We start from the raw sequence: 13,934 nt of genomic DNA on the forward strand, positions 1-13,934 counted from the left end.
TTCGAATACCCAGTGATTAACTGAAAGAATTACGCCACAAGATTCCATATTTTTAAACAAAAACAAACTTTACTATGTATATAAGAGAAAAGAAAATTAAAAACCAGCACAATGAACTTAACACGATAGTTAATAAAGACTTATACTATTAACCCAGTTCTACTTTTTTAACTTCCCCCCCACCCCTAACACATGAATTCATTTAAATTTAACGATATTTTGAAGGTTCATTCACTTCTGTTCCTGGGACCATCCCAAAGATATGTCAAAGCTCTCCAGAATTCTCTTTAATTCTCCTCAGTATTCCAGCTGTTCTCCAAGTTCCAAGATTTTATGGTGGTCCTTCCATTAGCTTTTGGCTAAACAACCCTCCAACTTTCCTTTAAGACCTCAAAACTGTGGACTCCTCAGTCCAAGCGTGGGATTCAACGCCTTTTTGCTGAGGGATTTAAACATTAGGAACACCCCTAGTTCCTAATGGCCCTATAAGTTTCCAGCTGGTTCACACCTCCTGGTCCCACAGCTGGCTGCATCCAAGCGAACTGCAGACTGCTTGCTTTCTGTGAGAAACACGCAGAATTCCAACCAAGGCTCCACCCTGAATCACTTATCCCCATGGTAACAGAGACCAGTTGGGATGTCCAATTGATATTTAAATTAATTAACTTTTAGCTTCAAAACCAAAGCTTTTTTCCCTGAGGTCTGCATAAAGAATTCACCTCTCTAACAAAGACAGGATAATAATTAAGATAAAAGCAAAATACTGCGGATGCTGGAAATCTAGAACAAAAACAAAAATACCTGGAAAAGCTCAGCAGGTCTGACGGCATCTGCGGAGAGGGATACAGTTGACATTTCGAGTCTGTATGACCCTTCGTCAAACTAAGAAATATAGAAATGAGGTGAAATATAAGCTGGTAGAGGGGGGTGGGACAGGTAGAGCTCGATAGGGGGGCAGTGATAGGTGGACGCCAAGAAGAGACTGCCAAAGATGTCATAGACAAAGGGGCATTGACGGTGGTGATATTATCTAAGGAATGTGCTAATGCAGATATTAAGGGTAGAAAGCAGGACAAGCTAGCAGCAGATGGCCCTAGTGGGGGTGGGGTGGGGGGAAGGGGTCGAAATGGGCTAAAAGGTGGAGATAAAACAATAGATCGAAATAAATTTAAAAATAGGTGGGAAAAGAAAAATATATTTGTAAAAAAATTATAAATTATTGGAAAAGGGGGGATCAGAAAGTGGGTGGGGATGGAGGAGAGAGTTCATGATCTGAAATTGTTGAACTCAATATTAAGTCCAGAAGACTGTAAAGTGCCTAGTCGGAAGATGAGGTGCTGTTCCTCCAGTTTGCATTGAGCTTCACTGGAACATTGCAGCATGCCAAGGACAGACATGTGGGCATGAGAACAGGGTGGTGTGTTGAAATGGCAAGCGACAGGGAGGTCTGGGTCATGCTTGCGGACAGACTGAAGGTGTTCTGCAAAGCGGTCACCCAGTCTGCATTTGGTCTCTCCAATGTAGAGGAGAGTGCTTTGGGAGCAGCGAATGCAGCAGACTAAATTTAGGGAAGTGCAAGTGAAACACTGCTTTACTTGAAAGGAGTGTTTGGGCCCTTGGACGGTGAGGAGGGGGGAAGCAAAGGGGCAGGTGTTGCACCTTCTAAGGTTGCGTGGGAAGGTGCCGTGGGAGGGGGCTGAGGTGTAGGAGATGATGGAGGAGTGGAACCGGAGGGTACAATCCCTGCAGAAAGCTGCCAGTGTGGTGGGGGGTGGGGGGGGGGGGGGGGGGGTGAAGGGAAGATGTGTTTTGTGGTGGCATCATGCTGGAGTTGGCGGAAATGGCAGAGGATGATCCTTTGAATGCAGAGGCTGGTGGGGTGATAAGTGAGGACAAGGGGGACCCTATCATGGTTCTGGGAGGGAGAGGAAGGTGTGAGGGCGGATGCACGGGAGATGGGCCGGACACGGTTGAGGGCCCTGTCAACCACCATGGGTGGAAAACCTCAGTTAAGGAAGAAGGAAGACATGTCAGAGGAACTGTTTTGGAAAGTGGCATCATCAGAACCGATGCGACGGAGGGAAAGGAACTGAGAGAATGGGATGGAGTCCTTACAGGAAGCGGGGTGTGAGGAGCTTTAGTTGAGGTAGCTGTGGGAGTCGGTAGGCTTGTAATGAATATTGATGGATAGTCTATCACCAGAAATTGTCAGGACAATAATTGTCAGACCCAATGTCTCCAGGTCTCCAGCTAAAAGAGCCCACCTGCCGTTTTACAGTTCTTACCCTTTGAGCTTTGGCTTCTTAAATCAACATGGGCCACACCTTGTGATTGTGAATTCCCTTAGGGTGTTTTTGTCAGATTCTCAGCCCAGGTTTTCCAATTATCGTACATTTAAAAAAAATCCAATTCCTAAACTAAAAGTTATATTTCTAAAACATGAATTATGAAACTAGATATTCACAACACCTTCCTCAGGAAGAATTGAAAATGTCTCACCCTCGTAATATCCTATTTAGAATATTACAACTTACAACCTGCTGTACATCTTAACAACAGCCATATCTTATCGAATGGCGGAGCAGGCTCGAGGGGCCAAGTGGCTGACTCCTGTTCCTGAATCCTATGTTTTCCTATGTTTAACTATCTTATAACATGCAATACACATAATAATCCCTCCAATGTCCACTTCAAATTCACAAGTCTATCTTGATAACAGCACATTGCTGAATTCCATGTCCAGGAATCACATTCCACTGAAGATGTGAAATATTACAGCTTGCAGTGTTTTCTGAAAGTTTTCTTCTTACAATAATTATAGTCCAAAGTTCCTTCTGCAAAAGGAGAGCCCTCATTGCTGTTCATATGTGTATTTTCAATTTCAGTTTGAAAATCCGTTTGTTCAGAGTTCACCCTTTGAGCTTTATTTTCTTCCATGTCTGTAGTTTCTCCATTGTTTAAATCCAAAAGGAATATCCCAGTCAATTCCACATTTAAAGTGTCTTCTTCTTGTTCAGTTGGAGGTGGAACTTTTTCATTTTTCAGTTCATTTCCCAGACTCAAACATTTTGTATTCTCTTTTTGAGACAACAAGTTCAGAAAGGCTTCTTTTTGTGGCAACAGCTCGTTCCTTCATTGGTCAAAATCTTCTTTAGCCATTTTAAGAATGTTGTTCAAATGCTTTTAATGTTCAAGTAAAAAGGTTTGATATTCCTGTTTTGAGTATATGGGATCTTGGGCTTCAGAAACAGAGGTATTGAGAACAAAAGTGGGGAAGTTATGCCAATAGTTTATAAAGCTCTGGTGAGGCCACTATGAGAGTCCTGAGTCCGGTCCTGGTCACTACACTTTAAGAGGATGCGAGGGTCCTTGAGAGGGTGTAGAGGAGATTTACCAGAACGGTTCCAGGGATGAAGGATTTTTACAAGTTTAAGTTGGAGAAGCTGGGATTGTTCTTCTTGAAGTAAAGGAGGCTGAGGGGAGTTTTGATAGAGGTGAACAAGATTATTGCAGGTTTAGATAAGGATGGGTGGAGGCTCGTGTGGAGCATAGTGGTATTGTCACTGGACAATACCACTATTCCAGACACCCAGGGTTTGGGTCTGTGGACCTGGGTTTGAATCCCAACACAGCAGATGGTGAAAATTAAATCAAACAAAAATCTGGAATTAAAAGTCTGATGATGACAACATCTGGTTCACTAATGTCCCTTAGGAAAGGAAATCTGCTGTCCTTACCTGGCCTACGTGTGACTACAGACCCACAGCAATGTGGTTGACTCTTAAATGTCCTCTGAACAAGGGCAATTAGGGATGGGCAATAACTGCTGGCCAAGCCCTGTGCTGTAGACCCAATGGAACAGAGACAAATGTATTTACTTGAGACCTATCTGTAGTGGTAGAAAAAACACTATTTACTATCCAGGATAAAATAGACATTCTACATCAGCTTTTGTGAGTCAGTTCAGTGGAAACATGCACTCCCAGGCTAAAAGAGCATCAGCCCACTGGAAGCAAAGTCATGAGACCGGCCAGTCCAGCAGAAAGAAACACTCAGGCCCTCCCACTTCATCAATCGTCAGAATGAACATGGTTCTCTCCGGGATGTGACTGACGGCAGCAATAACAGCAGAATCCAACCCCTGTTATCATTTGTGAACTCGCTGATGTTTCTGAAGGTAGGTTGATCGACTGAATTTCTTCCCACACTCAGAGCAGGTGAACAGTCTCTCCCCAGTGTGAAGATGCTGGTGTCTCAGCAGGCTGGATGAATCAATGAATGCTTTCCCACACTCAGAGCAGGTGGGTGGCCACTCCCCGGTGTGAATCCGCTGGTGTGCCTTCAGGAAGGACGACCGACTGAATCCTTTCCCACACTCAGAGCAAGTGAATGGCCTCTCCCTGGTGTGAACTCGAAGGTGTATCCGCAGGCTTGATGAATCAATGAATGCCTTACCACACTCGGAGCAGCTGAACGGCCTCTCCCCAGTGTGAACTCGCTGGTGTATCCGCAGGTTGGAGGAGTGAGAGAATCCCTTTCCACAATCAGAGCAGGTGAACGGCTTCTCCCCAGTGTGAACGCGCTGGTGTGCCTGTAAGTGAGATAACCGACTAAATCCCTTCCCACAATCAGAACAGGTGAATGGCCTCTCCCCGGTATGAATTCGCTGGTGTGTCAGCAGGTCAGATGAAGTAGTGAATGCCTTTCCACACTCACAGCAGGTGAACGGCCTCTCCCTGGTGTGAATTCGCTGGTGTCTGAGCAGGTGGGATGAATGAGTGAACCCCTTCCCACACTCACAGCAGGTGAATGGTCTCTCTCCAGTGTGACTGCGTTGATGAATTTCCAGCTGAGATGGGGATCTGAATCCATTCCCACAGTCCCCACACTTCCATGGTTTTTCCATAGTGTGGGCCTCCTAGTCTCTCTTCAGGTTCGTTGATCAGCTGAGGCGTCCACATATAGCACATGTACGGACTCTCCCAGCTGTAAATAGTGATGTTCTTACAGGCTGTTTAACTGGTTAAAGCTCTTACCACAGTCAGTGCACTGGAACACTCTCACTCGGGTGTGTGTCTTCGTCCTTTCTCAGTCACACTGATTTTAAAATCTTCTGAAGCGCACAGAACAGACAAAGTTTTCTCCTTCAAGATTCAAAGGCCGCTGATGTTCAGGTCGCACAATAATTGAGTGACTGCCAATTCTTCACTTGATGTTTGGTTCGATTTTCGTCTCTAAATCCTCCTCTTCTAATATCCTCTCAAAGGAGTTTATAAAAGTCAGCACTCTCAGTCCAGGATAGAAACTAGAATTACCTGTTCTTAATTTCTCTGGAACATTATTTCCTTTCTTACTCCCCAAGCGCTGTAAGTAGCTGCCCCCACACACACTCCCTCCATTAGCTGGAGTGTTTAGTACAGTTTTGGTCTCCTTACCTAAGGGAGAATATACTTGTCACAGGGGGAGTTCAGCAAGAGTTCACCAGACTAATGCCTGCGGGGTGGGATTTTCCTATGAGGAGAAATTGAGGAAACTCGGCCTCTATTTTTAGAGTGTGTGAAGCTAAAACAAATGTTGTGCTGTTTAAAATCAAACTACAGGACTTGGAAGAAAATGAGGGGGAAGACATATTGTAAACTCCCCTCCCCCACTCCCTCAGCTGGCAGCGCAGGCGCAGAAAGCGCTGCTGTCCGGAGCAGGCGCAGTGCAGTTGCCGCCAGCAGTCGCTCGATCTCTTTTTGAACCAGCCAACCGCCGTAGACAGAGGGGGGGATGGGGAGTTCGCCGAGCGACTTCTCCCTCTGGCCGGAGCCGACAGCCGGTTACCTGGAAACCTTGTCTCGAGGAGGTGCAGGGGGAGGGGGCAAAACGGGTGGGGGCGGGGCTCCCGTGTCCGCGCGCCTGGCCTGCAGACTGGAACCCGAGGACGTCACCGTGGAACAGAGTGATTCCTATTGGCTGATTCGGTGAACGTTCCATTGTGGACGTCACAATGCGAAAGGTGAGACAATCAGCTTCAAACCAAAACTTGCTCCTCTGGGCAACATCTGTGAGGAAATCAATGTTTTTACTTCTATTTGTTTTTTAATTCTGGGGTTTAATTATGGACTTGCAGGAACTGAAGGGAGAAGAAGTGAATCCAGGGAGGGTGCAGACTCTGGAAAGGTTGGCTCACGTCTCTTTCTCTTAAAATCATTGCCATTCTTTGTTCCCTCAACCTGACACATTAATTTGTCTGGTTGAAAGGTTGCTCTCTTTCCTAATGTTAACAATTAAAGGGGTGATTTCCCCAGGAGATGGCTGACATTTAAGATGACAAGCTAGTAAGGTAGGACATTAAAGAGTGAGGTGATGCATTTTGGGAGGACTAACAAGGCAAGGGAATACACGAGAGCGGTAGGACCCTTGGAAGTACAGAGGGTCAGAGGGACCTTGGTGTGTATGTCCATCAATCTTTGATGGTAGCAGGACAGGTAGATAACGTGGTTAAGAAGGCATATGGGATACTTACCTTTATTCGACAAGGCACTGAATACAAGAGCAGAGAGGTTATGATGGAGTTGTAAAAAGTGTTAGGCCACATCTGGAGTACTGTGTGAAATTCTGGTCACCACACTGTAGGAAGGATGTGATTGCACTGGAGAGGGTGCAGAGGAAATTTTCCAGGGTGTTGCCTGGGCTGGATCATTTCAGCTATGAAGAGAGACTAGATAGGCTGGAACAAAAACAAAAAGTGCTGGAAAAACTCAGCAGATCTGACAGCATCTGTGGAGAAAAAGACAGAGTTAATGTTTTGAGTCCATATGACTTCTTCAGAGCTAAAGGGAAGTAGAAATATTGTGAAATATATACTGTTTAAAGGAGGTGTAACAGGTGGAGGCAAAGGAGAGATTGCGAAAGATGTCATAAACAAAAGGTCAAAGGGCTGTTAATAGTGGTGGTACTGGCTAAAGGAGGTGCTAATGGAGACATGAAGAGTGGAAAGCAGAATGTGATATTGGCAGGACCAGGGTAAGCACTCTTGAAAGTGACATATGGCCCTAGTGGGGGTGGGGGTGGGGTGGGGTGGGGTGGGGTGGGATGGGGTAGGGGGAGGGGATGGTGGTGGGAAAAAAGATTGAAAAGGCTAAAAGCTGGGGATAAAACAATGAATAAAAATTGAAATAAATTTTAAAAATAATAATAATGAAAATAAGTTGGAAAAAGATAAATAAAAATTAAGAAATAAAAATGACAGTAAAAAAAAGGGATCAAAAAGGGGTAGGTAGGCTGGGGTTGTTTTCCTTAGAGCAGAGAAGGCTGAGGGGGGACCTGATTGAGGTGTGCAAAATTTTGAGGGGCACAGATAGTGTAGATAGGAAGTAACCTTTCCCCTTAGTGGAGGGGTCAGTAACCAGGGGACATAGATTTAAGGTAAGGAGCAGGAGGTTTGGAAGGGATTTGGGGAAAGATTTTTTCACCCAGAGGGTGGGGGGTTTTTGGAACTCACTGCCTGAGAGGGTGGTAGAGGCAGGAACCATCACAACATGTAAGAAGTATTTAGATGAACGCTTGAAATGCCATAGCACACAAGGCTATGGGCCAAGTGCTGGAAAATAGGATTAGAGTAGATAGAGGCTTGATGACTGGCACAGACACGATGGGCTGAAGGGCCTCTTTCCGTGCTGTAAAACTCTATGACTCGATTTTTGAATATAGATTGTGTTTGTCTAGTGTTAAGACAGTAAATGCTAGATTTTTATGGTTCTTTAATAAAGTACATTTATTATTTCTAGTTTTCCTATATAGTACTGTATTTATTTCCAGTCAATAAGGCACAGAAGTTGTCCATTCAGCAACATGAGTCCATGCTGACTCTCTGTAGAGCCCCATTCCACCTGTATATCAAGAGAGGAAAGAATAAGCCAAAGCAACTAGAATTGGCTGTTCTGAATTTTTGTCCTATACTGACAATGGTGACTTTTGTAAATTCTTTTTACACTATTTTAGGAGAGGATTTGCAGACAGAAATCCCAAAACATCACATCGTAACCTCACAAAGTCACTTGATTAATTGGGACGTGTAAAACACTGGCCTTTGAATCTGGAAGGAGAAATGTTTGTCTGTTCTGTCTGCTTCAAAAGGTTTTAAACATCAGTGTGACTGGAAAAGCACCGAGACACACACGCCTGACTGAATGTGTTCCAGTGTACTAACTGTGGAAAGAGACTTAACCAGTTATACAATCTGAACAAACATCGCACCATTCACAGCAGTGAGAGACTGTTGTCTGTCACATTATCTGTGTGGGGACGAGACTTCAACTCATCGTTGAATCTGGAGAGACACACGGCGACGCACCATGGAGAAACCATGGAAATGTGGAGACTGTGGGAAGGGATGCAAAGCTCCATCAGAGCTGGAGATTCATCTACGCAGTCACACTGGGGAGAGGCCATTCACCTGCTCTGAATGTGGGAAAGGATTCACTCAGTCATCCACCCTGCAGAAGCACCAGCGAGTTCACACTGGGGAGAGGCCGTTCACCTGCTCTGAGTGTGGGAAGCGATTCACTCAGTCATCCAGCCTGATGGCACACCACATCACTCACACCGATGAGAGACCCTTTAAATGCTCTGACTGTTTGAGTAGCTTCAAAAGTGCGGCAGATCTGAGGGTCCACCAACGCATTCACACTGAGGAGAGACCGTTCAGCTGCTCTTACTGTGCAAAGAGGTTTACAACGTCATCCAACCTTTGGACTCACCAACGCGTTCACACCGGGGAGAGGCCGTTCATCTGCTCTGAGTGTGGGAAGGGATTCACTCAGTCTTCCAACTTGCGGGCACACCAGCGAGTTCACACCAGGGAGAAACCATTTGCCTGCCCTGAGTGTGGGAAGGAATTTATTCAGTCCTCCAACCTGCGGGCACACCAGCGAATTCACACTGGGGAAAGGCCGTTCACTTGCTCCGTGTGTGGGAAGGGATTCACTCATTCATCACACTTACCGAGACACCAGCGAGTTCACAAGTGAATTCAGGGGTTGGATTCTGCTGTTATTGCTGCTGTTAATCCAGGACTGAACCATGTTCATTCTGACAGTTGGTGAAGTGGGAGGGTCGGAGGGTTTCTTTCTACTGGACTGGCCGGTCTCACAACTTTGCTTCCAGTGGGCTGATGCTCTTTGAGCCTGGGAGTGCACATTTCCACTGAAATGATCCACAAAAGCTGTTGAAGTATATTTATTTTATCCTGAATAGTAAATAGTGTATTTCCTGCCACTACAGGTAGATTTAAAATAAATACATTTGTCGCTATTCCATTAGTCTACAGCACAGGGGCCCGGCCAGTCGGATCAGTTGGTCTTTGTCAGTATTTATGCTTCACATGAGCCTCCACTCACCCTCTTCATCTCCTCTCATCAGCATATCCTTCTATTCCTTTCTCCCTAATGTATGTATCTAGCTTCACCTTAAAAGTATTCATACTATTCACCTCAACCACTCACTGTGGTACTGAGTCCCACATTCTCACCACTCGTTGGATGAAGATGTTTCTCATGAAATCCCGGTTGAATTATTGAACCCCTTTATAACCTTAAAGACTTCCATCAGGTCACGCTTCAGTCTTCTCTTTTCTAGAGAATAGCGCCCCAGCCTTTCCTGAGGGTTAAATACTCTCAGTTCAGGTGTTATTCTTGTGAATCTTTGTTTCCCCTCCTCCAGTGCCTTATTTCCTTTCTCTAAATGGAGATCACAAATGTTGACCATCCTCCCAGTGTAGTCTAACCATGGTTCTGAACTAGTTGAACATAAACTCCGTGTTTTTCATTCTATCCCTCTAGAATGCCCTACACATGGGCCCCACATTCAAGGAAATTTGTGAAGTTCTTCGGGAGTCCGGAGCGAGGATTTACGATATTGCCACCAGGGATGAGGGACTTCAGTTAGTTGGAGAGACTGGAGCAGCTGAAATCTCTCTCATTAGATCATTGAGTCATTAGTGTAGGCAATGGGGCCATTCGACCCTTTGAGTCCATGCTGGCTGTCTGTAGAGAAAACCTGTCAGTCCCATTGCCCAGTCCTATCCCTGTCGCGCTCCATTTCCCTGAAGTGCCCATCCAATTTCCTTTAGAAATCATGCCATCATCTCTGCTTCTAGCATACTCATAGGAAGTGGGTTCTCGGTCATTGCCACTCACTTTAAATGCACACAAGGCTCACAGAGCACAGAAGGAGGCCATTTGGCCCATCGTGTTCATGTCAGATATTTGAGAAACTACCCAGTTAATCCCAGAACCCTGCAATTTTATTTTCCTTTCAAGAATCTGCCCAATTCTGTTTTGAAAGATAGAGTCCAATCTGCTCTCTGGACCATTTTCAGGCAGTGCGTTCCACATCACAAAAACTCGCTGTATTTCAACACAAATAATTCAGGATGTAGCATGTTTGGATTTTCATAGAGTGTTTGAAATGTTGTCAAAGACAAGTTTATTGCACAAAATTAAGACCCGATCCATATTAATTATTTTGATATGCAGAAGTGCAATAGATCCAAATTTGTGGACAATTGGAAAAAATTGCATTTCTTAGCACCTTGCACCACCACATGACCTCCGACAGTGTTTTACAGCCAATGAAGTACTTTTGAAGTCTAGTCACTGTTGTAATGTATGAAACTGTAGGTAGGCCTGGGTAGCCACATTTAGTTTTAAAAATCAATCACTTTCACACTGTATTCACTGTTATAGGTAACAAGGTTAAGGAAGCCATTTTAAACTCTAATGTGGCGGGATCTTTATTTTTTTATCATAAAAACTGTATCAACATAAATGTTTCCAGAACCTGCATGCCCAATGCAAATTTTTTAAACAAAAACTATTTTCTAATTTTGATAAGTTATAGGACATCATATTTTACCAAAGTTCAGTTCAAGAAGGCTCGTTGTTCAATCCAATCAAGATTAATAAGAAACTATTGTCTTCTGCAAACTGTCTTTTTGAACCACTCATTCTTGTGTCAACCAAATCTATTAATTAAATATTACTGTATTAATTAGCTACCAGTCAGTAACTGCTGATTGAATAAGTAGTGAGCCTTAATTGAAGTACAATTAATAAATCAATTCTGAATCAGTCGTTATAGTAAAAGACAGAGTTTTATTTGCTGTAAAAATGTAAAACTTTAATTGCTGTGTATGAAAAGAATGTGCAATGAAGATAAATGTACTGGCAAGAGAGACCTTCAAATTCTGATTAGCCTCAACATTTGGAACTGTATAAGGGATCACATAGAATCAGATAAAGGGATCGTATGAAACAGTTCTATTGTATTCCTGTCTAAGATAATGAGAGAAGGTGGTGTCAGTAATTTGGGATCCAATTAAATTAACCAATTGTCATGTTACAACAAGCCCCACTCTGACACGAGGTAATTGTCACATTGGACATAAAAGTAGAGGTTCTGAAGGTCTTCCTTGCTAGACAAGTATGAAGATTCCCCAGGCTGAGTTCCAAGAAAATTACTGTCAAAGAAGGAGCCAGACTCCCGAGGCTGAATTCTATAAGAATTGCTGTCAAAGAAGGAGCCAGAGAGGGTTATACTTTTATGGACTGATCACCACATGAGGTTGTAAAGTCATTATTTTAAAGTTGTGAAGTAAACCTTTCCCTTTTAATAAACCTTTTTTTAAACTTACAATCCAGAGAATTCTGCCTTTGCCTTAATTGTCGAAATTCTTGTCTGAACCAAAGTGAATTCATTAATTGGCAAGTTGGGGGTGGCTGAAATCGATTAAGTTACAGATCATAAGATGAGGTAACACAAAACTTGAATTTAAAAACTTGCATTTGTAAGGGCCGTTCACAACCGCAATACATCCCAAAGTGCTTTACAGCCAATGAAGTAGTTTTTGAAGTGTAGTCACTTGTAATTTAGGAAACACGGCAGTCCCTGCTCTTCTCTGAAATTGTGGCCAGGGGAACGTCCAAGTCCACCCAAAGGGGCAGACGGGGCCCTTGGGTTGGCTTCTCATCCAAAAGAGAGCAGCTCCAACAGTCCAGCACTCCCTCAAGCTTCAACTTGCACAAGTTTTCAATTCCCATTTGACCTTTCTTTCTGTCTCTATTACTCAAGTCAATGACAGCCAGGCGACGGAACTGAGGGCTGAATTTAGCCGAGAATAACGGGGCCTACGTCCCAGTTAAGAAACTGCCACGGGTGTCGACCAATAGACAGGAAGATGCTGATTGGCTGACTGGGAAATGGGCCTCCAGCCAATTGGGGAAGGAGTGGGGGGGTGACCAGGGCTGATGGTGATGGGACCCCTCAGGGTTCAGTGGCCCTGTGTCCAAAGCAGGGAGTCACGGGAATAGCGTACATAGGAGCAAAAGAGAAACCATTTGGGTCCAGAATATTGTGCAAATCCTTTTACTCTGGTTGTCTTGATCTTCAAGTAATTTACGTTTAAAAAAAAAATGTTCTGTTTCATTAATGAAGTTTTATCAGTAAAAATATTTGATTTTTCTGGACCTTTCATGATTAGCTTCATGCACTTTAGGGAAAGTGGGTGAGAGGGGTTGGCAGGCTCTTTAACAGCAAGTGAGTCCCTCCAAGGTAATTGGCAAAGGAGCCAGAGAGGGGGAATGTGATTTTATTTTCGACACAGCGATATTAGAAAATGGGGTTCAGGGAGTTAATTAACTCTTTATCCCCCTTTCCCAAACTCTGAAATGATTCACAGTGATAACATTGATTGGCGATGTGATTAGATTTTATTCAGTATAAATGAAACCTGACAATTGCTCATGTCTGAGCAGTAGTATCAAAGTGCAGCAGCATTACCATTACACTCTGGGTAGAAGTACCATCTCCACGTAAATGCTCCCTGGTCTGCCCCAGATGCCATGGCACCAGTCAATGTAATATGTAAAACTTCTAAAAATCTCTAAGATAAAAGCAAGATACTGTGGATGCTGGATATCTGAAACAAAAACAAAAATTGCTGGAAAAACTCAGCAGGTCTGACAGCATCTGTGGAGAGGATGACAGAGTTAACGTTTCGAGTCCGTATGACTCCTCATCAGAACTAAAGAGAAATAGAAATGTGGCGAAATATAAGCTGTTTAAGGGTGGGGTGGGACAGGTAGAGCTGGATAGAGGGCCAGTGATAGGTGGAGGCAAAGGAGAGATTGCCAAAGATGTCATAAACAAAAGATCAAAGGGGTGTTGACGGTGGTGATATTAGCTAAAGGATGTGCTAATGGTGACATTAAAGTGACAATGGTGACAACATTGTTTTATCCCCAACTTTTAGCCTATTTTGATCCCCTCCTAAGGGCTCCTTCACCTTAAGCTCCCTTTCAAATCTGCCTCATTACACATCACTAAATCTAGAATTGCCTGTTTCCTAGTGGTAAGATTTTAGAGTCCATAATTAAGGATGTGATTTCAGAATATTTGGAAGTGCATGGTAAATTAGGGCAAAGTCAGCATGGTTTCATCAAGGGGAGGTCATGCCTGACAAATCAGTTAGAATTCTTTAAGGAGGTAACGAGTAGATTAGACAAAGGAGAGCCAATGGATGTTATCTACTTGGACTTCCGGAAGGCCTTTGACAAGGTGCCGCACAGGAGGCTGCTCAGTAAGATAAGAGCCCATGGTGTTAGAGGCAAGGTACTAGCATGGATAGAAGATTGGCTGTCTGGCAGGAGGCAGAGAGTGGGGATAAGGGGGTCCTTCTCAGGATGGCAGCCGGTGACTAGTGGAGTTCCGCAGGCGTCAGTGTTGGGACCACAACTTTTCATTTTATACATTAATGATCTAGATGAAGGAACTGAGGGCATCCTGGCTAAGTTTGCAGATGATACAAAGATAGGTGGAGGGACAGGTAGTATTGAGGAGGCAGGGAGGCTGCAGAAAGATTTGGACAGGTTAGGAGAATGGGGAAAGAA

General features: G+C 44.1%; 2 protein-coding genes across 2 annotated transcripts in view; one reads left to right on the plus strand and one right to left on the minus strand.

Moving 5' to 3' along the window:
* Positions 1-13,934, minus strand: part of LOC144674512 (uncharacterized) — a 48,413-nt gene that overhangs the window by 10,255 nt on the left and 24,224 nt on the right. The window contains 1 exon segment of the mRNA XM_078535821.1: positions 4,246-4,915. Within this exon segment, the coding sequence (XP_078391947.1) occupies positions 4,246-4,915 (670 nt within the window).
* Positions 7,856-13,934, plus strand: part of LOC144674515 (uncharacterized) — a 49,987-nt gene continuing 43,908 nt past the window's right edge. Inside the window, 1 exon segment of the mRNA XM_078535824.1 lies at positions 7,856-9,013. Coding sequence (XP_078391950.1) covers positions 8,343-9,013 — 671 coding nt within the window. The 5' untranslated portion in view covers positions 7,856-8,342.

This window comes from Cetorhinus maximus, unplaced genomic scaffold, assembly GCF_964194155.1.
Source record: "Cetorhinus maximus unplaced genomic scaffold, sCetMax3.hap1.1 HAP1_SCAFFOLD_681, whole genome shotgun sequence".
Classification (NCBI taxonomy): domain Eukaryota; kingdom Metazoa; phylum Chordata; class Chondrichthyes; order Lamniformes; family Cetorhinidae; genus Cetorhinus; species Cetorhinus maximus.